Genomic DNA, 26,055 nt, shown 5'->3' on the forward strand with positions numbered 1-26,055 from the left:
TGGACGGTGTCACAGGAAATGAGATGATGATTGATGATTGGCTGGTATTTATGCAGGGAGGTCATGATGATAATGGATCGTTGAAGAGTCCATTTAGGAGGTGAATGAATGGCGGGTAACTTCCTCGCCACAAAATATCAATGTGCCTCCCTCACTCCATCAGTACTCATTAAGTGTAGGAAGTGGAACTGTTCCACACTTTGTTGAGGATAAAGCGCATGATGATGTATCAAGACAAGGGGGTTTACTCTGTTTGGATAATGTGATGATGCCCTAGAGCAGGGGTATCAAACGTATTCCATGGAGGGGCTAGTGACTACTGGTTTTCGGTTATTCCTTTAAATGAAGACCTAGACAACCAGGTGAGCGGAGTTCCAAACTAATCAATGATCTTAATTCATTAATCAAGTACAAGGGAGGAGCGAAAACCCACAGACATTCTGGCCCTACCTGGAATGAGTTTGACACGTGTATCATAGAGCGTTTACCATTGTGGATGTTGTAGGTATTGTTGTTCTCTAAGGATCCTTCTGGTTCACCAACATTAATTTCAATTCTCACGCTCCTTTCATCTTTACAACATTATGATCATGGGCATGGGTGGCCATTTTGAAAGTTCTGCACCAGTGGTTCAACCTCACTTTTCGAGATTACACAAAAGTAGATCAATCTAAAAAACAATATTGTACTCTCTTTGGGGATTTTCTAATGCTGAGATAACACACAAAGACATCAATGGATGGAATATCAAGCAGAATCACCCAGGAGGACTCATTTCAGTCTTTTGTAGGTAGCGATCCCGTGTAATGTCATACTATCTGGGGTGACACTTTATTCACCAGCTCACGGAGATAAAAGCTGTTGCTTTTTTAAAGGGTTTGTGTGTCCGTGTGTGTGTGTGTGTGTGTGTGTGTGTGTGTGTGTGTGTGTGTGTGTGTGTGTGTGTGTGTGTGTGTGTGTGTGTGTGTGTGTGTGTGTGATGGTGGTGGTGGTTTGACGGGTGCTGGTGTATGTGGTGATGGTGGAGGTGGTGGTGGTGGTGGTAGTGATGGTGGTGGAGACGGTGATGGTAGTGGTGTAGGAGATGGTGGTGATGGTGGTGGTGGAGATGGTGGTGGTGGAGGTGATGGTGGAGGTGGAGGTGGTGGAGGTAAGGAAGGTGGAGGTAGTGGTGGAGGTGATGGTGGTGGAGTTGGAGACGGTGGTGGTGGAGTTGGCGGTGGTGGACCACAATTTTATTACGTTTGCAATCGCAACAAATAGTCTGTTCAGACCCCAACCAAGAATCATCAAAAGTCATGCCTTAAATTCTCAGATAACCCAAAGATTATTGATGCCCTTCCAGACTCCCTCAATTTAACCTTGCTAAAAACATTTGTCATAAGAAACTAGCTCCCTGGAATACAGAAAATACCCGAGCTCTGAAGCAAGCTTAAAGAAAATTGGAACGGAAATGGCGCCACACCAAACTGGAAGTCTTCTGACTAGCTTGGAAAGACAGTACCGTGCAGTATCGAGGAGCCCTCACTGCTGCTCGATCATCCTATTTTTCTAACTTAATTGAGGAAAATAAGAACAATCCAAAATGTATTTTTGATACTGTTGTAAAGCTAACTTAAAAACAGCATTCCCCAAGAGAGGATGGCTTTCACTTCAGCAGTAATAAATTCATGAACTTCTTTGAGAAAAAGATCATGATCATTAGAAAGCAAGTTACAGACTCCTCTTTAAATCTGCATATTCCTCCAAAGCTCAGTTGTCCTGAGTCTGCACAACTCTGCCAGGACCTAGGATCAAGGGAGACACTCAAGTGTTTTCGTACTATATCTCTTGACACAATGATGAAAATAATCATGGCCTCTAAACCTTCAAGCTGCATACTGGATCCTATTCCAACTAAACCACTGAAAGAGCTGCTTCCTGTGCTTGGCCCTCCTATGTTGAACATAATAAACAGCTCTCTATCCACCGGATGTGTACCAAACTCACTAAAAGTGGCAGTAATAAAGCCTCTCTTGAAAAAGCCAAACCTTGACCCAGAAAATATAAAAAACTATCGGCCTATATCGAATCACCCATTCCTCTCTCAAATTTTAGAGAAAGCTGTTGTGCAGCAACTCACTGCCTTCCCGAAGACAAATAATGCATACGAAATGCTTCAGTCTGGTTTTAGACCCCATCATAGCAGTGAGACTGCACTTGTGAAGGTGGTAAATTACCTTTTAATGGCGTCTGACCGAGGCTCTACATCTGTCCTCGTGCTCCTAGACCTTAGTGCTGCTTTTGATACCATCGATCACCACATTCTTTTGGAGAGATTGGAAACCCAAAATGCTCTACACAGACAAGTTCTGGCCTGGTTTAGATCATATCTGTCGGAAAGATATTAGTTTGTCTCTGTGGATGGTTTGTCTTCTGACAAATCAACTGTAAATTTCAGTGTTCCTCAATGTTCCGTTTTTGCATTGTCTGCTGTCTGGGGTTTTAGGCTGGGTTTCTGTACAGCACTTTGAGATATCAGCTGGTATCATCTAAGAAGGGCTATATAAATACATTTGATTTGAAATTTGATTTTGGAGGTGGTGCTGGTGGTGATAGCGGTGGAGATGGTGATGGTGGAGGTGATGTTGGAGGTGATGTTTCGCTGTCTCTATCTGTTTCTATGCCTTTGTATGCTAGTCTGTCTCTCTTTCCATTTCTCAGTTTCTCATTTCTCTATTCCTCTCTCCCTGTCTTTTCTAGCTCCCTTTTGCCCTTAACTAAGATATATGCCAACTCACCATGAAAGGAGTTTTTAATGTGATGCCATTATCTGTCTTTTTGAAGCACACATTCCCATATTTGATCTGACTTACAGAGAGGTCATGATTTCCTTTCTAATCAAACTAAGATACTCACTGTGATCATGTAGAGACCACATATTATGTCCACTCAGGAGAGGTTATGTTGAGGGTAATATCAAATACATTATAGTCAGTGGGATGTTAACATATACTACTCTGACCCATATAGAGTGAACCTTTAAAGTTGCAATATATAACTTTTTGGGCGACCCGACAAAATTCACATAAAAAATCCCATGGAAAGCAAGTCTAGGAAGCGGTAGATCTGTTCTATGTGCGCTATTTCTATGCTTCATGTTTTTAGGTTGAGTTTTTGTGTCTTTTGCTTTCAGTTTTGTTCGCCAGCTTCAAACAGTTGAAAATACAATATTTTTAGTTATGGAAACAATATTTCACAGCGGTCTAGATGCTACAATCATTCTCTACACTATACTTTCTTGTTTTGACACATAAACTGAAATTAGGCAAACTATTAGAATTTTTGCAACCAGGAAATGGCAGATCAATTTTTGCATAGTGCATCTTTAAGTGTATTTTAAAGGGACATTAAAAGTTGGCATACCAATATACCAACTTACCAATATCAAAAAAAAAATTATGGAACCTATTTTCACGCCATTTGTTTTGTAGATGGTGCCAATCCTTCCCATTTAGTCAGATTTTCTTATCAAATCAGCAAGGAGTTCTGTTTGTGTATGAAAGGCTGTGAAGAATTTGTAGTCAATCATATTAATAAATTGTGTCTCATCATTAGAGATCTGTAGCTCCTCCCATATTCTAATTCCTCATTCTATAGTTCCAGCCATCCTGTTTTCCCTATTAAGTAGTATTCTTGATTTAGCCAAAGACATTATGCGTCCATCAGAAATGCATGTTTCCTCTCCAGTCGTTACCACAAACCTGTCCTACCCAATTAAAGTGCCACCAATCTCTTGTGGTGGATACCCAGACTGCTCTCAGGGCAGGTGTGTGATGTAAGAATCAGGCGCAGAGAGCAGAGAGTTCCAAAGGGAAAAGTGCACTTTAATATGGCACCAAAATACAATGCCCAAAGCAGGGCGCGATAAATACTGACCAACCCAAAACACAGATTACACGGTCCGGAGCACCAACACACCCAACGACAACAACAACAACAACAACAACAAAATCAAACCCGCACAAAACAAGGGCGTGTTTACTAGCCTTAAATAAGGAAGCACATCAGGTAAACACAATTAGACACAGGTGCAACTAATAAGACAAAACAAACAGAAAGGGGAAAGGGGATCGGTGGCGGCTAGTAGGCCGGTGACGACGAGCACCGAGCACCGCCCGAACAGGCAGGGGAGCCAACTTCGACGGAAGTCGTGACAATTGTCCCCAACACGACTCAAACATATCTAGCTACAACCAGGCCTGCCCTGAGAACAGTCTTGGTTTTATTTCGGACATGTAGGCTAGGAATTGTATAGTACAATGTTCTCCAGTGCCTTGTTATATTCCCTGTAATTATATAGCTAGGTAACTTCTGTATAGTTTATGTGGGTATCTTATTGTGAATTGTTTCAGGCAGTTGCGTGAGGATGATGGTGCTATGTTGTAGAGCGGTGAGGCGGCTAACCAGCACCTGGGAGCGAACACATAAAGTAAAGCCTAAGAATTTACAGACCACCAAGTTCTTCATTACAGTTTGACAGTTATGGCTTCGGTGTAGTTTTCCCACTTTGGGACTGTGCACACCTTTGTAAGGCAATAATACGTTTTGTTAAGCACTACAAACAAAAAAGTAAAGGAAGTCATTTTATTGAAATCCCAGTGATCTCATCATAGAGAAGTTCTCTGTTTATCTCTGTCAGCTCCTCTGTTGTATTGCAGTGGAACCTTTGAGTGTTTGAAGTGTTACGTGTCACCACCTGCCGTGCAGTCTTCACATCACATTTCCGCTTCACTTCTAACAAGCCACGGCATCTATAAAGTGATGACAGATGTCATATGCAGTATATTTTTGACTCTTATGATAAGGATGTGACTGTTTAAATGCATTCCAACTTTATAAGCAATGGCATCAGTTCGGATGGTCAAGTTTAAGTGTTTAAGTATCTATCAGTTGTGATCACAAGGAAAGCCTTAAAAATGTTACTGATGGGACCATTTGAAGACTGCTATGAAGGACTTGATGAATAAACTGGCAGTGTGCCATCATTCCTTTTGGATCCCCACCTAACCCCAGAGACTAAATGTAAAAAGTATGTCCCTTATCTCTCAGGATGTGAACTCTGGAGATGCCAAGATTGCATCCAGTTCATTTTGTGGTGAGCCATGAAAGCGGCACAGACTTTGATATGACTTTAAAAACTCTTCAAACGTTCATGTTGCACCCATCACATTTGTTTGAAACCTACCAGTGAGATATTCCTATTAATTTGTCATTTATTTTGGTCTAATTAATTATATTATCTTTTGCTCTTCTTGAAAGCTCTTTTTCTACCTTTTGTTTTATGCATTGACCTTGCCACCCCTTGATAAACTTGCAATAGCTTAATGTTGATGTTTTTTACTCTTTAATCAAATGTTCATTTAACTAATTCATCGTAAATGTGCAGGTTTCCCATTGAAGTATCACAGCGTTGTTGTGACAGATCACACACAAGGGATATAAATCAAAGGCAAAAAAAATATTTTGCTGCATACAACATGATAGCCAGAAATCCTCCAAAATATAGTCCATAACGAGAGCCTCCCTAAAGAGATTAAAGGGAACTGAAAATTGCATGGTGATTGATGACGTGAATCAGGATTTCACTGAAAACATATTTGAAAGGGAGTTGTACTTCATGAAAGGCTTCGGTGGGCTTCAATTTACCTTCAATATTCACTAGAGGGTACTGTTACATAGTGTTTTTAGTCGGGGAGGTAAATTGAGCCTAGCAGGTTCAATCAAGCAAGGGTAGAATAGAGGTATCTATCTGGTCTGAAGTTCATGTGGTCTATCACTTTTACAGCCTCACAAATAGAGTAACACATCACCTTTGTAGTACTTTCCTACAACAATTGACAGCAACCCTATTTTCAGAACACCTCCAAGAGTTCCAGGACACCCCCAAGAGTTTCATGACACCTCCAAGAGTCCATGTATTTTGGACCTTGCTACTGGGCAGCATTTCTCATAATGCTAATGTCTAGCCTGTGACACTGATATGCTGGATCATAGCATACACTGCCATTCAAAAGTTTGCGGTCATTTAGAAATGTCCTTGTTTTTGAAAGAAAAGCACATTTTTTGTCCATTAAAATAACATAAAATTGATCAGAAATACAGTGTAGTCAATGTTAATGTTGTAAATGACTATTGTAGCTGGAAACGGCTGATTTTTTTATGGAATATCTACATAGGCGTACAGAGACCCATTATCAGCAACCATCACTCTTGTTCCAATGGCACGCTGTGTTAGCTAATCCAAGTTTATCATTTTAAAAGGCTAATTGATCATTAGGAAACTTATGCAATTATGTTAGCACAGCTGAAAACTGTTGTTCTGATTAAAGAAGCAATAAAACTGGCCTTCTTTAGAATAGTTGAGTATCTGGAGCATCAGCATTTGTGGGTTCGATTATAGGCTCAAAATGACCAGAAACAAAGATCTTTCTTCTGAAACTTGTCCGTCTATTCTTGTTCTGAAAAATGAAGGCTATTCCATGCGAGAAATTGCCAAGAAACTGAAGATCTCGTACAACGCTGTGTACTACTCCCTTCACAGAACAGGCTGTAACCAGAATAGAAAGAGGAGTGGGAGGCCCCGGTGCTCAACTGAGCAAGAGGACACGTACATTAGAGTGTCTAGTTTGAGAAACAGACTCTTCACAAGTCCTCAACTGGCAGCTTCATTAAATAGTACCCGCAAAACACCAGTCTCAACGTCAACAGTGAAGAGGCGACTCCGGGATGCTGGCCTTCTAGACAACGTTGCAAAGGAAAAGCCATATCTCAGACTGGCCAATAAAAATAAAAGATTAAGATGGACAAAATAACACAGACACTGGACAGAGGAACTCTGCCTAGAAGGCCAGCATCCCAGAGTCACCTCTTCACTGTTGATGTTGAGACTGGTGTAATGTACATTTTACTTGACACTGAAAACAGAATGCATTGAAGATTTTGCCAATAAAACTGAACAAATGTTTGCATATATTTAGCCATATAAATCCAGCGTAGCCACATGGTATTATAGTGAGGCACTGTGTGGAAAACATGAATAGGTATTCATGTGGCCTTAGCTCCTCAACTAAACCTACTATTGTTCTTTGTGGAGAAAATTATAGGGACAGACGACCACGGCAACAACATCCGAGGAGCCAAGTATTTAAACATGTGTTAACACTTAACTACCCATGTACACGCCTACTAAATTAGTTTAATTTGGAACTGGAGTCTAGGCACAGAGCCTATTGCACAGTACACGCTTTGACGTGAGTGAAATGGATGTGTGGAGGACTCTGCCTCCGTGCATGCGTTTGGCTTTGCTCTTTTTCTTCATGCATTTTGAAAGTGTGTCAACTTTCGAGCTTACATTGCTACACACCAACGATGCTCACGCTCGGATTGAGGAGAATAGTAGAGAGTCGGGTAAATGTAGCCCAGGTAGTCCTTGTTTTGGCGGAGTGGCCAGGAGGTTCACAAAAATAGCAGACATCCGGAGCAAAGAACGGAATGTGTTATTGCTGGATGCTGGCGATCAGTTTCAGGGTACTGTCTGGTTCAACTACTACAAAGGGGAGGAAGCTGCGTATTTCATGAACAAGCTTGGATATGATGCGATGGTAAGCCATTTCCATCAACCTTGATGAAATTGTGAATTAGGTATAGTACATTTTATCACACTTTATCTTTCTCAGTATCTCTCACACACACGCACAAGTACATACATACACACACACACACACACACACACACACACACACACACACACACACACTCACACACACACACACACACACACACACACACACACACACACACACACACACACACACACACACACACACACACACACACACACACACACACACACACAGAGAGAGAGAGAGACAAAGAGCATGATCTGATATAATAATTCACATAATCATGTAGTGAGACATGTAACATTTATCTTTCCCTGGCTTTCAGGCATTTGGAAACCATGAGTTTGACAATGGAGTGGAGGGCCTGCTCCGCCCTTTTCTGCAGAAGGTGAACTTCACTGTTCTCAGTGCCAACATCAAGGCAGATGCAACACTCGCCCCAACTATCAATGGTTACTATCAACCCTACACAACATTCACGATGGGCTCTGAAATAGTGGCTGTGGTAGGTTACACCTCAGTGGAAACTCCAGTCTTATCCTTACCAGGTAAAATAGAGGGTTTGGTTGATGGATCATTTGATGGGTTGCTCGCTTAATCACTAGCTTATTCGAGGAATTTCAGGTCAAGTCACTCAGTTGTGTGACTCACCTTAAACTTTTCTATTGTGTACACTCCAGGTCCACACCTGATCTTTGAGGATGAGATCAAAGCCTTGCAGGTCCAGGTGGATAAACTGATCACTCTTGGTTACAATAAGATCATCGCCCTTGGTCACTCTGGATTTGACGTGGATATAGACATCGCCAAGCGAGTGAAAGGCGTGGACCTGGTCATCGGCGGACACACCAACACTTTCCTCTACACCGGTGCCCAATTATTCAGATGTTACATTGTCATAGCTCTGTGATTACAGCTCTAGATCATAAAAGAAAGTTGAACTATGTGGATGTGTAAACAGGGTCAATGTCCACTATGTCAGCTTTCACAAGTATCCTCTTGGGTTTTATCATATCAGTCACATTTTGGGAGTTTCTTGTTCAGCAAGGAAATACACTACCGTTCAAAAGTTTGGGGTCACTTAGTCCTTGTTTTTATAAGAAAAGCACATTTGTTGTCCATTAAAATAACATCAAATTGATCAGAAATATAGTGTATTTATTGTTAATGTTGTAAATGACTATTGTAGCTGGAAACGGCTGACTTTCTATGGAATATCTACATAGGCATACCGAGGCCCATGATCAGCAACCACCATTCCTGTGTTCCAACCGGCTGTAACCAGAATAGAAAGAGGAATGGGAGGACCCAACTGCACAACTGAGCAAGAGGACAAGTACATTAGAGTGTCTATTTTAAGAAACAGACGCCTCACAAGTCCTCAACTGGCAGCTTCATTAAATAGTACCCGCAAAACACCAGTCTCAACGTCAACAGTGAAGAAGCGACTCTGGGATGCTGGCCTTCCAGACAGAGTTGCAAAGAAAAAGCCATATCTCAGACTGGTCAATAAAAATAAAAGATAGGCAAAATAACACAGACACTGGACAGAGGAACTCTGCCTAGAAGGCCAGCATCCCGGAGTCGCCTCTTCACTGTTGATGTTGAGACTGTTGTTTAAAATAATAAACTTGGATTAGCTAACACAACGTGCTGTTGGAACACAGGAGTGATGGTTGCTGTTAATGGGCCTCTGTACGCCTACGTAGATATTCCACTAAAAATCAGCTGTTTCCAGCTACAATAGTCATTTACAACATTAACCATGTCTACACTGTATTTCTGATCAATTTGATGTTATTTTAATGGACAAAAAAATTGCTTTTCTTTCAAAAACAAGGACATTTCTAAGTGACCCCAAACTTTTGAATGGCAGTGTATGTTACAAACCAAATTGAGATATTGGCATAATTTGAATGAAGCACACACTGTTAAGTGTCAATGTAGCAGGTCAATGTTAAGACACAATGATAAAGTTCAAATGTGAAATAGTCAAGTGGGAGGAAGATAGATAACAGGCCTGTTTGTCATTGTAGGGAGTGTCCCATCTTCAGAGGTGCCGGCGGGTCCCTACCCCTTCACGGTGAGGTCTGAGGACGGGAGAGATGTCCCTGTGGTACAGGCTTTTGCCTTTGGGAAGTACCTGGGATACCTCAAGTTGGTCTTCGATAAATCTGGGAACGTGCTGAAGGCGAATGGAAACCCCATCCTGCTGGACAGCAGCATAGCCCAGGGTAAACTACTGGAAGAGTTGTGACTGACTATCTGGATCTGACTGATAACAATAGACATCAATATGCACTAGCCAACACAGTGGTTGTTTTGGCGGTGTCTGAGGTGGAACTGCGTGATAGCTGTCAAACCAGAAGAAGATCATTGTGTTAACTTATCGCGGACACTGCTATTGGATGCAACAAAACCACATGCGACTTTATATCAGAGAAATCCTATGCAGCCGCATTACAAGTTTGAACACTCAAATGCGTGATGTACTATTGTCTACACATCGATTTGACATATTTATATCATCGCTTGAGCCTACACCTTCTATTGAGGTTTTGAACTTTTAACACAGTAGAGATAATAGGGAGTATTATTTTTTTTTACACTCCCTTCCTATCAGCTCATACCGCAGTTACGCAGTTAGTTATCTCCTGCCACTGCCAAAACATCCACTATGCGGATGTCGGACAACGCAGGTTAACGCTCGATCTGATTGAATCGAGGCCTAACTGCAGTCATTGCTTTCCTCTTTCTTTTGTTGAACATTCATTCAAAGCCATGTTTTTACACTAAACAACATGACTCCTGTCTCTGTCTCTCAGATCCAGGTATCCTTGCTGATGTTGACGAGTGGAAGAAGAACTTGGCCCAGTACTCGTCTCAGTACGTGGGGAAAACCCTGGTGTATCTCAATGGAACCTTCAATGAGTGCCGGTTCCGAGAGTGCAACCTGGGGAACCTCATCTGTGACGCAATGGTGAGTATGTGGCAGACGCTTTCACCATGCGGAATATCATTCTCAGCCCAGGTGGAAGTATGTCAGTGTTCTGTCCATTACAGGTGGACTTGCCCCAGATTGAGGGCTTTCCCCTATACTGAAGTGTGTGACCATTGTGTTTCCACTGGCTCTTCTAGATTCATCACAATATCAAGTATGCAGATGAGATCCAGTGGAATCACGTCAGTTTATGCATCCTGAACAGTGGAGGCATAAGGACAGGAATAGATGAAAGTCACAAAAATGGTGTGTCATAACTCATAATTGGTTCATAAAGTGTTTTGAAAGTTCTGCCAACTAATTTAAGAATCCTTATATTACTAACTAAACAGTCATTTTAAAATGGAAAAATTAGCCACTTTACAGTGATGCCATTCATGACTTCAGAAATGAAGGTCCTCACTTCTACAGTGTGAGGCTGTCCTAATAAACTTCTACAGAGTAAGGCTGTCCATATTATGGACACCATACATTTATTCTACATTGCTTTCTCAAGGCACCATCACCATGGAGGAAGTTATATCAGTCTTACCATTTGGGGGCACTTTTGATCTGGTGCAGTTGAAGGGATCAACCTTGAAAAAGGCATTTGAAAACTCTGTCCGAAGATACGGGAGCAGCAGAGGAGAATTTCTTCAAGTTTCAGGTACCAGTCAATAAGTGATTATTTTGGGCACTGTGGTTTAAAAATATAATTGGAGGATATACTGTACATTATAGTTCTATTTTACATTCCTTTGAATGAAACAGCACTTCTGTAATACACTCACTGTGATCTTTATAGATTTGACTTAATTCCTTCCTGTACTTTTTGTATACAGTGTATTGACCAACAGGTTGTATTTTTGGATCCCACTGCTGCCACCAAATGTAAAGATTGATACTGAATCCCTTTCTGGCTGTTTCAACTTCCCAGGAATCCATGTGGAATACGACCTGTCACGGTCGGTGGGGGACCGTGTGACGTCCTTGAGCCTCCGCTGCTCTCAGTGCCGTGTGCCCAGATACGAATCTCTGGACCCAGACAGGCTGTACAAGCTGGTCCTACCATCCTACATCGCAGACGGAGGAGATGGTTTTACCATGATTAAGGAGGAGAAACTGAAACATGACACTGGTGAGTCCATTGGGCAGGGTGCGATGGTTTGAAGGTGCAAAGATACAGAACTTTCACATTGAAATGACCGTCTCTCATGGAGGATAGGGAATTATAAAACTGTTTGTTTGGATCCTAGATGCTGACTGGACAAGCAGCGTTCCAAACCATGCTGTATTGGTGGACACAGGCCCACTATGGCCACTAACAGTTCCATCTGAAAATGATCACTGCGCCTCATAAGAATATCATGTTCATGTGGCTGTCGAAACATCTCTTGTATTTATCTCAACTCGCACATTATTTCCCTTTGCTTCCAGACTAGCATTTATTTTGGTACAGCAGTACCAGTACCAGATCAATGTGGAGCTATATACAGGTATTACCAGTACCAGATCAATGTGGAGCTATATACAGGTATTACCAGTACCAGATCAATATGGAGCTATATACAGGTATTACCAGTACCAGATCAATATGGAGCTATATACAGGTATTACCAGTACCAGATCAAAGTGGAGCTATATCCAGGTATTACCAGTACCAGATCAATGTGGTGCTATATACAGGTATTACCAGTACCAAATCAATGTGGAGCTATATACAGGTATTACCAGTACCAGATCAATGTGGAGCAAAATACAGGTATTACCAATACCAGATCAATGTGGAGATATATACAGGTATTACCAGTACCAGATCAATGTGGAGCTATATACAGGTATTACCAGTACCAGATCAATATGGAGCAAAATACAGGTATTACCAGTACCAGATCAATGTGGAGCTATATACAGGTATTACCAGTACCAGATCAATGTGGATCTATAATATAGTCTAGTGAGTGTTTATATGGTGTGTATAAAGTCTGGTGAATGTGTGTATATGGTGTGTATATATAGTTACCGTTTTATAGTTACCGTTTTCCGAACTGTAGCAGAGTGAACAGTCTATTGCTTGGGTGGCTGGAGTCTTTGGCAATTTTTCAGGCCTTCCTCTGACACGGCCTGATATAGAGGTCCAGGATGTAGGGGGGCTCGGCCCCAGTGATGTACTGGGCTGTCCGCACCACCCTCTGTAGCGCTTTGCGATCAACGGCGGTGCAATTGCCATACCAAGCGGTGATGCAGCCAGTCAAGGTGCTCTTGATGGTAAAGCTGTAGAACGTTTTGAGAATCTATGGGCCCATGCCGAATCTTTTCAGTCTCCTGGGGGGGAAGAGGCACTGCCGTGCTCTCTTCACAACTGTGCGGGTGTGTGTGGACCATGTTAAGTCCTTAGTGATGTGGATGCCAAGGAACTTAAAGCTTTCGACCCGCTCGACAATAGCCCCATCGATGTGGATTGGTTAGGATACGTTCTTATATTCACTGTGAGGATGACATCATCAATGAGGACATCGTCAATGATGAAGCCTGTGGCTGTTGTGCTAAACTCCTCAATTTAATTACGTAGCAACATGCCCAAAAGAACTAACAACCAGATTTTTGTCTGGACTATATCTTCTTGTGGGAACCTAACAACGCCATTTACCTGTGACTGTATTCATGGCGCAGCACTTCCTGGTGTGCCTTATTGCTTAAATTATGTGACCTCTAATCATTACAATTCACCTCACTGAACATACCCGAGAAACAAAATTGTACAAAGTTAATTTGGAAAGTATTCAGACCCCTTGACTTCTTCCACATTTGCTATGTTACAGCCTTACTCTAAAATGGATTCAATCATTTTTTTCTCATTAATCTACACATAATACCCCATCATGACAAAGCAAAAAAAGGTTTTAGAAAATGTTGCAAAAAACTCAAATAGAAATACCTTATTTACATAGTAAATTCAGACTGTTTGCTGTGAGACTTGAAATTGAGCTCAGATGCATCCTGTTTCCGTTGATCATCCTTGAGATGTTTCTACAACTTGATTGGAGTCCACCTGTGGTAAATTCAATTGATTGGACATGATTTGGAAAGGCACACACCTATCTATATAAGGTCCCACAGTTGACAGTGCATATCAGAGCAAAAACCAAGCCATGAGGTCGAAGGAATTGTCTGTAGAGTTCCGAGACAGGATTGTGTCGAGGCACAGATACCAAAGGAAGGATACCAAAACATTTCTGCAGCATTGAAGGTCCCCAAGAACCAAGTAGCCTCCATCATTCTTAAATGGAAGAAGTTTGGAACCACCAAGACTCTTCCTAGAGCTGGCCGCCTGGCCAAACTGAGCAATCGGGGGAGAAGGGCCTTGGCCAAGGAGGTGACCAAGAACCTGATGATCACTCTGACAGAGCTACAGAGTCCCTCTGTGGAGATGGGATAACCTTCCAGAAGGACAACCATCTCTGCAGCATTCCACCAATCAGGCCTTTATGGTAGAGTGGCCAGACGGAAGCCACTCCTCAGTAAAAGGCACATGACAGACTGCTTGTAGTTTGCCAAAAGGCACCTAAAGGACTCTCAGGCCTTGAGTAACAAAATTCTCTGGTCTGATGAAAACAAGATTGAACTCTTTGGCCTGAATGCCAAGCGTCACGTCTGGAGGAAACCTGGCACCATACTTACGGTGAAGCATGGTGGTGGCAACATCATGCTGTGGGGATGTTTTTCAGCAGCAGGGACTGGGAAACTAGTCAGGATCGAGGGACAGATTAAACGGAGCAGAGTACAGCGAGATCCTTGATGAAAACCTGCTCCAGTGTGCTCAGGACCTCAGACTGGGGCAAAGGTTCACCTTCCAACAGGACAACGACCTTTAGAACACAGCCAAGACAACGCAGGATCAGCTTTGGGACAAGTCTCTGAATGTCCTTGAGTGGCCCAGCCAGAGCTCGGACTTGAACCCAATCAAACATTTCTGGAGAGACCTGAAAATAGCTGTGCAGCGACACTCCCCATCCAATCTGACAGAGCTTGAGAGGATCTACAGAGAATAATGGGAGAAACTCCCCAAATACAGGTTTGCCAAGCTTGTAGATCATACTCAAGAATAATCAAGGCTGTAATCGCTGCCAAAGGTGCTTCAAAAAGGTACTGAGTAAAGGGTCTGAATACTTATGTAAATCTGATATTTCAGTTTTTCTTTTTTAGAAATGTGCAAAAATTCCTACAAATCTGTTTTTGCTTTGTCATTATGGGGTATTGTGTGTAGATTGATGAGGGGGTAAAGACAAGTTAATCCATTTTAGAAAAAGGCTGTATCGTAACAAAATGTGGAAAAAGTCAAGGGGTCTGAATACTTGCCAAATGCACTGTATGTACTGAAGCCTGGTTGGTAGTGAAATTGAATGAAAAATAGGAATAAATAACCCCTGTGCCTCATTATAAATTACAAATAGGCTCATAACGTAACTTTTCTGGAGGACAAATATCCAAATGAAAAGTCTCAAATGAGAAATCAATGTTCTCTGTTTTCTGAAAATACCTTTGAGTTGTAGTAACCTCAATTTAATGGGCCGTTGGACGTGGCTGGCTCATCTGGTGAGCATCTGTGTCAAGGTTATGACAAAACACTAGTTTAGGAGACCATGGTGTCATCCTCCTCGATTTGACTAGCAACATCCCTATGAGCAAAAGATGTTGATTTAGTTGAAAATACATATTATCAGCATCTTGTGCTCACTGGGATACAGCTAACTAAGTCGTTTTCCTGATGACCAACAAGCAACCTTTAAAGTTACATTCAGTGTTACATTAGAATTGGTTGCCATTCAGTGTTACGTTAGAATTAGTTATCATTCAGTGTTATATTAGAAAATGTTCACATACATGGTCTGGTGTATGTCCGACCAGTGAGTGTCACTCAAGAGTAACAACAGGTGTTACCATGAATTAGCATTTTGTGAACTCTGGGCCTGTTAAACACTTCAGAAATGTTTCCCAGACCCAAAGTAAATCTTTTACAGAAGCATATTACTGTACGTACAATCTAAACAACCTTTCTTTAAACATTTTTCGTACATGTAAAAATACTCTATTTGTCCTCTAAAAGCTAAAACACTGCACAGATGAAGGCATTGACTCTGCTGCTGTAACACTGTATATGACATTACATTACAGAGAAGATTAAATAAAAGGCCTTCAACTTCCAGAAAATATCTGTGAAAAAAGTATCCTAGTTATATGAACTCGTAAGCACCCATTATTACTTCATGAGTACAGGCTTAAAATACTTGTTGACTGTGCTTATTGCGTATTGCATGTCATACAGGCTTAAAAAATATGCCATTACAATGCAGTAAACATATTCACAGAGGGTTCAAATGATCTTGTTAACCAACATGGTTTTAACTAATATTGGTTGTGGCAACCTTGATGCCTTACCTCAAGCCATACAGTGAGTGAATACCATAGTACATGTAAAAAAATAAATAAAGAATCTATAACCCTGCTATAGCAACAGAGGATTAAACTCATATTTTCTATACTATCGCCTATAGGTGATCTGGACATCTCGGTTTTCGCCAACTACATCAAGGAGATGAAGAGGGTGTACCCAACTGTGGAGGGCCGCATCAAGTTCAGAAACTCATCCGTGGCGGCTGGGGCCAACTGTCTGACTTTGTTACTGCTAGGCCTGATGTGGGCCCTGTCCACAAGTTTATGAGAGATTATTTCCAGAAGATCACAATATGGCAGGTTTCTGTGGTGATGTGTCACATATTTCAATTTTTCTAAAATGGCTGCTGTTTATGAGAAAGAGTATTATACTATTTCAAGAAATAATGTATTTATATTTGCATTACTACAGTATATAGTAATGCAGGGTAGCCTAGTGGGGGCGGCAGGGTAGCCTAGTGGTTAGAGCGTTGGACTAGTAACCGAAAGGTTGCAAGTTCAAACTCCCGAGCTGACAAGGTACAAATCTGTCATTCTGCTGTTCCTAGGCCATCATTGAAAATAACAATTTGTTCCTAACTGACTTGCCTAGTTAAATAAAGGTAAAATAAATATGCAGGTACATACAGGCAAGTGACACGAAAACTGCCAATGTTTTTTTTTGTTTTGTCACTTTTATAGAGTCATGTATATTTGTATTTTATTGTTGTTGTAATTTAGCCGTATTGATTGACATATTTGTGAAAGTTAATGAAAGCAAAATATTTTAGGTTAAAACCTTTTGATACTCTCAGACCTCTTAAAGATTTAGTAGATGAAGAGCTGGTGCATGTCAGATGTGTATTTTGCATGCAGGATATGCAGCAGAGTGCCTTCAGAAAGTATTCATACCCCTTGACTTCTTCCACATTTCGTTGCGTTCCAGCCTGAATTTAAAATGAATTAAATAGATTAAGTCAATTGGTATGAATACTTTCTGAATGCACTGTACAGTAACTCTGACTGTCCTGTGTGTTCGGGGGAGGTGTTGTGTTTCCACTGAAGTGATGACAGTTCCGATGAAGGAATCTAAAGAATTCTCACCATTTAGCTCTAAGGCAAGCCAAATAATATCATGGAAAAACCCATGGCATTAAAACATCACTATTTCCAAGTCTTTCCGGAAAGGCAGGACTGCAAGCTGCCAATGACAGCGGCAGAGTGCAGACTAAAATGAGTCATGGCTCTGAACATGCGCATGTTTACTTCATGATAATTATAGGCCTATAAGGGCACAAGGCGAGACCCAAATGCAGACACAGGAGGCAGATGGTAAAGCTCCGATATTTATTATAACAAAGGGAGTAGGCAAAGGCAGGTCGGGGACAGGCGAGAGTTCATAACCCAGGTCAGAGTCCAAACAGTACCAGGCGATAGGCAGTCTCAATGCCAGGCCAGGCAGAGGTCAGAAACCAGATCGAGTCCAAAACAGCACAAGGGGATAGGAAGGCTGTTGGTCAGAACAAGCAGAGTGGTCAGGCAGGCGGGTTCGGAGTCAGTACAGGCAAGGGTCGAAACCAGGAGGACTAGAAACAAACAGAGACTGGGAAAAATAGGAGCTTGGAAAACCGCTGGTTGACTTGGCAAACAAGAGGAACTGGCACAGAGAGACAGGAAACACAGGGATATATACACCGGGGATAATAAGCGACACCTGGAGGGGGTGGAGACAATCACAAGGACATGTGAACCAGATCAGGGTGTGACAAGGCCAGACAAGAAACGATATGGGGAGGTTTACAAAAGCAGCGACCAAGTTTGATTAATGAGTCTTCAGACGTTTTTATTTTATTATCACAATCATGTTTAGTCACAACCCCTTTTCAGTATTATTGTTTTATGAATCAGTAAAAATGATCACAAGTGCAGCGGTATGAGTGGTTTAAGTGCTGTATATACAGTTTATTCCAACAACATGCAGCAGATGAAGCAGAGACTAAAGCCAGACAATCCTCTTGCCACGTCCATGGAGCCATGTTAGAAGCAGCCTCCTGCTGTCCCTGCTGCTGGTTGTAAAAACCCCCCACATCAAATCCACATGTACAATGTATGTATTAACACTGAAGGCTGTAAAGCCCAAACATCTGTATGCTGATGCAGTGAAAATAATTAAAAACATTGAATAATGAAGTAAGCTTTAGGTGACACATTTTTGAGTGTGGACCCACTACACATTTGTGTTTGTATTAACAATGATGGAATGATTATAGGATGAATGTTCTGCTTTATCAGTCAGTAGAGCCATACATCAGCATTTCAATAAAGTGAATTAAACATTGAAAAGTATTGTCTGGAAAAGTTGTGTGAATCAAATGACATGTTCCAACACAGCTACTAGAGTCTCCTAGCAGACATGCAGGTGCCTCACTTTCAAGAAGTTACATTGAAATAATCATAACATAACTCATCAATTTACCTTGTTCAGTTCAGGAAACAGTTCTAATAGAACCAGGTCCAGTCAACTGAGGAAAATAGACGCAAATGAATACAAACTCTGACACATCCTAATCTGGTCTTTTCATCACTGAACTGAAATGTGTTTACTTCTGTTTAAATCATACAGTACAGTCAAACAGCCCTTAAAAGTTGTTGATGAATTGTGGTAAACTATGTTGTGCAGTGTACTGCACTGAATACCCTGGGTGCCATACTTACTAGGGGTGTATAATATTTGTGCATCTAACTTTTCACATACTGTACATAAAGTAGACCCCTTCCACAGTGATCATCTTCATGAAGTAGTTCTGGTTGTGTTTCTTCTCTGCTCTCTCCGATCGGTTGGCATTGTTCTTGAACAGGTCATTGAAGAGCTAGGGAGTTCAAAACAAACATCACTTTAAAATGCAGTGGAGAAGATTACAACATGAAATAAAACTTCCAGCAATGGCAATGCATTTCTAGGATCGTTTCTCATTTGGCTGGGCGATCAAATGTCTCTCCTAACTAAAAACACTTGTCAGCTGAGGTAGGCAGTTCTCTGCTGCCAATGACTGGAACGAATAGCAAAAATCACTGAAGCTGGAGACTCATATCTCCCTCACTAACTTTAAGCATCAGCTGTCAGAGCAGCTCACAGATCACTGCACATAGCGCATCTGTAAATAGCCCATCCAACTACCTCATCCCCATATTGTTATTGTTATTTATTTATTTTGCTCCTTTGCACCCCAGAATCTCTACTTGCACATTCATCTTCTGCACATCTATCACTCCAGTGTTTAATTGCAATTACTTCGCCACTACGACCTATTTATTGCCTTACCTCCATAATCTTACCTCATTTGCACACACTGTATATAGATTTTTTTCCTATTGTGTTATTGACTGTATGTTTGTTTATTCCATGTGTAACTCTGTGTTGTTGTTTGTGTCGCACTGCTTTGCTTTATCTTGGCCAGGTCGCAGTTGTAAATGAGAACTTGTTCTCAACTGGCCGACCTGGTTAAATAAAGGTGAAATAAAAATAAATAAAAAAAGGCGTGTGGGAGTCTGTGTGCCAGACACAGGTCGGAAAAGTATTAGTTTCCCTTTCAAATATGTTGCGTGCATTTGATTTAACTTCCCCAGTTTAATGGAACCAATGGAAAAGTGCAAAGTCCAACCTAAAAAAAACAGAAAGTAAACAAATACTATTTAGATCCAGCTGTGGTGTGTGTGACCACCTTCCTGTCATTCTCTGACATGGGACTGAGGATGGTCAGCTCTGGCAGGCTGGGTTTGGGGCTTGGGTAATTCACAAAGGACTGGCGGAATGGCTCCAAATACTGGCCTTTCTGAGATGGAAAAAACACAGAGGAGATTCCTTATACGTTACCGGCCAGTTTATTAGGTTCACCCATCTAGTACCGGGTCGGACCCCCCTTTGCCTCCAGAACAGCCTGAATTCTTTGGAGCATTCTACAAGATGTCGGAAACGTTCCACAGGGATGTTGGTCCATGCTGACATCACGCAGTTGCTGCAGATTGGACAATGTTACATTCATGCTGCAAAAAGCCCATTCCATTTCATCCCAAAAATGCTCTATTGGGTTGAGGTCTGGGGACTGCGCAGGCCGCTCAAACTGAACTCACTGTCATGTTAGACAACAAAAAATTCCGCTCCTCAATTGTCCATTGTTGGTCGTCTGCTGCAATAGCCCATGTGACAAAGATTGATGAGTTGTGCGTTCCAAGATGCTGTTCTGCGCCATTATTTATCTGTTTGTGGCCCAACTGTTAGCTTGCACAATTCTTGCCATTCTCCTTCGACCTCTCTCATCAACTAGCTGTTTTCGCGCACAGGACTGCCGTTGACTGGATGTTTTTGTTTGTCGCACCATTTTCGGTAAACCCTAGACACTGTCGTGCGTGTTTGTAGGAGCCATCCATTTTTGTGAACGGGGTGGTGGAGCTCATGAACTGAGAAAGTTTGATCTAAAACAGTTACATTTGTTATGTTACACTGGAGACATTGGATCCCTGCTCTTCCTATTTATTTAAACTGGCGTACTATAATAACATAGCTGACATGAGTTATAGGTAGATTCCACAGGCATGTTGGGCTTACATTCTTAAAGGACTATTAAAGGAATTTACAGGAGGCTGCTGATGGGAGGACGGCTCATAATAATGGCTGGAATGGAATCGAACGCATGGAAGCCATGTGTTTGATAACATTCCATTTCTTCCGTTCCAGCCATTACTATGAGCCCGTCCTCCCCAATTAAGGTGCCACCGGCCCGCCTGTACCGGGAATTATTTTACCATGATGCCCCAACAGCATTCTTTCCCCACCAAAGTCGAAAAAGCATGATGTACTTATTTTATCAGTTGTCTAGGCACTGAGTTTATGGTCAAAGGAGTTCAACAGGAGAGCAGGTTGTGAGAGATGCTATTAACATAGAACCGCACAAGACCGCACAAACAGATCTGGGACCAGGCTACTTGGCCAGTGTTGCATACCTAGATTGACATCAGGCAGCATCTTGTCCACGAACTGAGTCCAGAATGTGAGGAGATGGGAAGTCTGCCAGCAGCTGACTGTTGCTCAGCTCTGGGTCCTGGAGCAGTTTCTGGAAGATAGCCAACAATATTCACTTTGTTTACAGATTCATAGAGGGCTGACAGAATAGCACTTTGTTATTAATTTAGAACAATGGAACTTGAGAGACTGGAAACAGTGCAGGGTAAACCACAGTAAGCCTATATTTGGGGTTCAGTGGTAGATTTTGACCACACCAGCCCTGGGATTTGAGCCATCGACCTTTTGGTTACTAATCCACCTCTCTAACCTCTACACTTACGGCAGCCACTACATAAGCTGGTAGGTATTCATATGGTGACAGACCACAAAGCTATTTCTGAAGAATGATCTATTTTGTTTTACTGGTGCAGTGTGAAGTTGCCCCTAGAAGCTGATCAGCTGATCATTTTCCTCACTAATGGTTAAGGTTATGGTTGGGGAGCGGAAGTTGATCCTAGATCTGTACCTAAGGGACACTTCACCCCAGAGCTTGTTTACTCCATAATGACTACCTGGATGTACTCCTGGAACTTCTTGGTACCAGAACACATTAAAAAACAATGTTATAATAAACCATTGCTTGCTTTGAATTCACAAAGGATCTCAGAGTAGGAGTGCTGATCTAGGATCAGGTTCCCCCTCTCTAGTTAATCGCAATCATTACAATCTGATCCTATATCAGCATGCCTACTCCAACACTATTGTGAATACAGGCACAGGCTTGTGTGGAACGGCACAGAACTGCAGCAAGGTTAAAGGGGAAACACATTGCAAAGGACCACTGTGATTGAGTGACATATACAGGAAGTACTGTAATAAACTAGTACAGGATCTAAAATAGGATATGTATTCACTGACAACAGCTCTAGTAGGGGTAAAATACAGCTAGAATGGGAAATATCTAGCGCATCAGCTACGGAAGACTCTGGGAGAAGAATAATAAGAGCAATATACTGAGGTTCAAGTCTGCTGAGCAATGCTGTGGGAATTATGAGGATGAAATAGTCAGAGGGCAGTGGTCTCTGCCAGTGAATCACACATTTGATCACACAACATTACATATTTTCTTAGCAGATACCCTTAAATGATAATCCTGCTTGAAATGAATAACAGCAAAACAAGTAACTTTGACAACTTTGTAAGTTCACTAATGATCTTGAAAGGAGTTAGTCTCAGAGCTCCTTTGAATGGATATTTCTGAATATTTTCCCCATTCACCTTTGTACAAAGAAAGAAACAAATCATGGTATTGAATAAGCAAATGTATAGGCCAGTAAATCAACATACGTTGTACAGAACAGATCTTGATTCACAAAATTGACTGTGTGCCTTCGTAACTAATCCTGGATCCCCACTGCCACCCAGGGGCCACACACTGTACAACCTACCATGTCGTCCTCTGCCTCCACCAGGGCGTAGGAGGGCAACATGGCTCCCTCCATGGTGGTGGGCTAGAACAGGCTGCACGTTTTAGTTTTTGCCGTAGCACTACACAACTGATTCAAATAACCAACTCCTCATCAAGCTTTGATTATTTGAATTACCTGTGTGGTGCTAGGGTGTGTGTCCTGACCTCGTCGTTGTGGCAGAACATGGGGGTGAAGACGTTGTCCAGCAGGAACAGGAAGTGCTCGTAGGCCTCGTACAGGCAGCGTACGGTCTGCAGCTTCACCACCTGCCCGCTTGGCCCTGTTCAGGGGTATCTTCGGATGGGGCCACAGTGTCTCCCGACCCCTCCTGTCTCAGCCTCCAGCATTTATGCTGCAGTAGTTTGTGTCGGGGGGCTAGGGTCAGTCTGTTATATCTGTAGTATTTCTCCTGTCTTATCCGGTGTCCTGTGTGCATTTAAGTTTGCTCTCTAATTCTCTCTCTCTTTTTATCTCTTGGAGGACCTGAGCCCTAAGACCATGCCTCAGGAATACCTGGCCTGATGACTCCTTGCTGTCCCCAGTCCACCTTGCTGTGCTGCTCCAGTTTCAACTGTTCTGCCTGTGGCTATGGAACCCTGACCTGTTCACTGGACGTGCTACCTGTCCAAGACCTGCTGTTTTCAACTCTCTAGAGACAGCGGGAGCTGTAGAGATACTCTGAATGATCAGCTATGAAAAGCCAACTGACATTTACTCCTGAGGTGCTGACCTGTTGCACCCTCGACAACCACTGTGATTATTATTTTTTGACCCTGCTGGTCATCTATGAACATTTGAACATCTTGGCCATGTTCTGTTATAATCTCCACCTGGCACAGCCAGAAGAGGACTGGCCACCCCTCATAGCCTGGTTCCTCTCTAGGTTTCTTCCTAGGTTCTGGCCTTTCTAGGGAGTTTTTCCTAGCCACCGTGCTTCTACACCTGCATTCCTTGCTGTTTGGGGTTTTAGGCTGGGTTTCTGTACAGCACTTTGTGACATCAGCTGATGTAACAAGGGCTTTATAAATACATTTGATTGATTGATGAGGACCTCAGCAACTGGAGAGAGAAACACATATCAGCATGACTTAACAAACCTGCCATTTGTAAAAATGAATATTCTGCTTAGAAAACTGTTCATATGGGGCTCCCGGGTGGTACAGCGGTCTAAGGCACTGCATCTGGGCTAGAGGTGGCACTACAGACCATGGTTCGATTCCAGACTGTATCACAACCAGCCGGGATTGGGAGTCCCATAGGGTAGCGCACAATTGGCCCAGCGTCGTTAAGGTATGGCCAGGGTAGGCCGTCATTGTAAATAATAAATTGTTCTTAACTGACTTGCCTAGTGAAATAAAGATTCAATACAATAAATAAAAAATAAACAGGAAGGGATTACCTGTACTTCAAAACCCCTTCTTTTTTTGCCGTTGCATAACAGTTTAAAATAACATGACCCCAGGCCTTACCAGCAGCAGACAGGCTGCTCTAGCAGACTTGTTGCACCATGTAAACCCTTCAACTTCGCAGACATGTCCTCTCAGTGCCACTTGACACCAATTTACATTTTCACTTGGTGATAAGTAAGTCACCACAGACAGAGGAAGACAAGAGTGGTGAATGAGAGGGAGGAACTACAACCAGTGCTATAGCTAATTAAGGAATGTGTATACAGTGTGAAATAAATACATCTTTAATTCGCCTATTAGAGGGCTAGGTGAACTCAGTACCTTATTTCCTGTGTAATGAAGGGCAGAAGGGAGGGGAATCAAGACTTGGACCTGGTCCAGAAACAACCCTTCCCCCTTCGGTAAACAACCCCTTCCCCTTTGGTGATTGCAGATTTTAAGCCTTCAATTTTGACTGGAGAGTTTCTGCCATATTGCTTTCACTTATCCATTTCCTTCAGATTTCTAAACACCGAAGGAATAGAGGCTAGGGGGGTTGTTTCTGGGCCAGGACATAGAGATACAATAGACTGAAAACTATCTGGGATATAGGTGAATGGCCAAAGCCTTACCCACCGTGAGGCAGAACTGGAGCACGTGCACTGCACCCTCCAGCGTGAGGAAGTTCATGAAGCAGAAGAGCAGGTCCTGCTGCTCCCTGATCTTCAGCTGTAGCTTCAGCACTTGAGAGACTTGCTTGGCAATGTAAACATGTTTCCCATGACAATAAAGCCCTTTCAATTCAAATGAATTGAGAGAGGGTTATCAGACCTAGGAGGAAAATAGTTGTAGGGAAGGGCAGTATTTGGGAGAAGAGGAAGGAGGGAGGGGTTACTAAGCTACTTACAGAGGGCTTCTTGTTGCAAACGTCACAGTAGTTGTGCAGTAAGGGAACCAAGGTTGAGCTAGGCTCTATGGCGGCCTTGGGAGGAAAGTTGTCTATGAATATGAGAAGCAAATGGTTCATGGAGTCCTAAAATGGGAATGAGAATTTATTTATAATGGCCCATTTTGGCTTGTTTAAGTCCTGGGAGAGACAGCAAATCAAGCCTGAAAACAACCTTTTTCTATGTGAATCAGAATATAAATAATCTCTGATGTGTCAATGAAACATTTTACAGGTTAAATATTATTAAGGTAAAAAAATCTGATCACTAGAATAGTTTAAAGCCTGTTTTATCTTTTGAGTTCGGCGTACAAGCACAGCAGCAACAAAATGCAGAGTCACTCAGCTCATCCTCAAACACCTCATCATCTGTAATATCCCTTCACTGGTGAAAACAACCAGGTCATATGTCTATGCATACAAATATTTAATGCAACATGAAGCACTACTTTAGAGGAATACAGTAACACACCTGAGGTGCGTTCAACAAGGTAAATAGTTAGCTAACATATTCCATTTGTTTTGTGTTAGCCGCTAACAGTCTGAAGGGCATAGAAGATAGTGTGCGGCGAACAATGGTGTGTTCATAAATTCACTCTGGGTTGTCAGAAAAAGCTCAGAGTGTGCTCTGGGCGTTTGTAAATTCACTGCGTTGTCAGATTGTCCTCAGAGGTTTTGGCCCTCGGAGTGTTCCGAACGTGCTCTGGAACCTCTAGCCGAGGAGTAGGGTTGATCCGAGGATTCTGACCTCACAACGGCAGTCAAGCACCCAATATAACCGGCTAAAGTTAGCTAGCTTGCTAGCTACTTTCAGACAAATGAGAGAACACCCCACTCTGGCCATTTTTCTCACCCTAGCAGAGCTGGTTAGGCTGTTTATGTTATCTAATGCGTTGGTGACTGTAACTGTGCTGCTGGAAACAATTGAATTTCTGTTTTTTGCCAGAAGTTTATTGACACTGGTCATATTCAACAGGTGTTGCGCGTTTGTAAATTCAGTTATTTTGTACTCTTGCACACAGATGAGAGTCCTCTGAAATCGGAATAGATACAGTGCCTTGCGAAAGTATTCGGCCCCCTTGAACTTTGCGACCTTTTGCCACATTTCAGACTTCAAACATAAAGATATAAAACTGTATTTTTTTGTGAAGAATCAACAACAAGTGGGACACA

At 42.2% G+C, this 26,055-nt stretch overlaps 1 protein-coding gene across 1 annotated transcript; it reads left to right on the plus strand.

Moving 5' to 3' along the window:
- Positions 1-7,159: 7,159 nt before the first annotated feature.
- On the plus strand, positions 7,160-18,156 carry LOC110498125 (snake venom 5'-nucleotidase). Its single transcript, XM_021574721.2, has 9 exons — positions 7,160-7,643; positions 7,990-8,212; positions 8,345-8,533; positions 9,701-9,898; positions 10,490-10,644; positions 10,803-10,911; positions 11,162-11,311; positions 11,582-11,782; positions 16,200-18,156. The coding sequence occupies exons 1-9, from the start codon at positions 7,302-7,304 to the stop codon at positions 16,364-16,366; spliced, it is 1,734 nt and encodes a 577-aa protein (XP_021430396.1). The 5' UTR covers positions 7,160-7,301; the 3' UTR covers positions 16,367-18,156.
- Positions 18,157-26,055: the final 7,899 nt, after the last annotated feature.

The sequence above is a fragment of the Oncorhynchus mykiss genome, chromosome 19 (assembly GCF_013265735.2).
Source record: "Oncorhynchus mykiss isolate Arlee chromosome 19, USDA_OmykA_1.1, whole genome shotgun sequence".
Taxonomy (NCBI): Eukaryota; Metazoa; Chordata; class Actinopteri; order Salmoniformes; family Salmonidae; genus Oncorhynchus; species Oncorhynchus mykiss.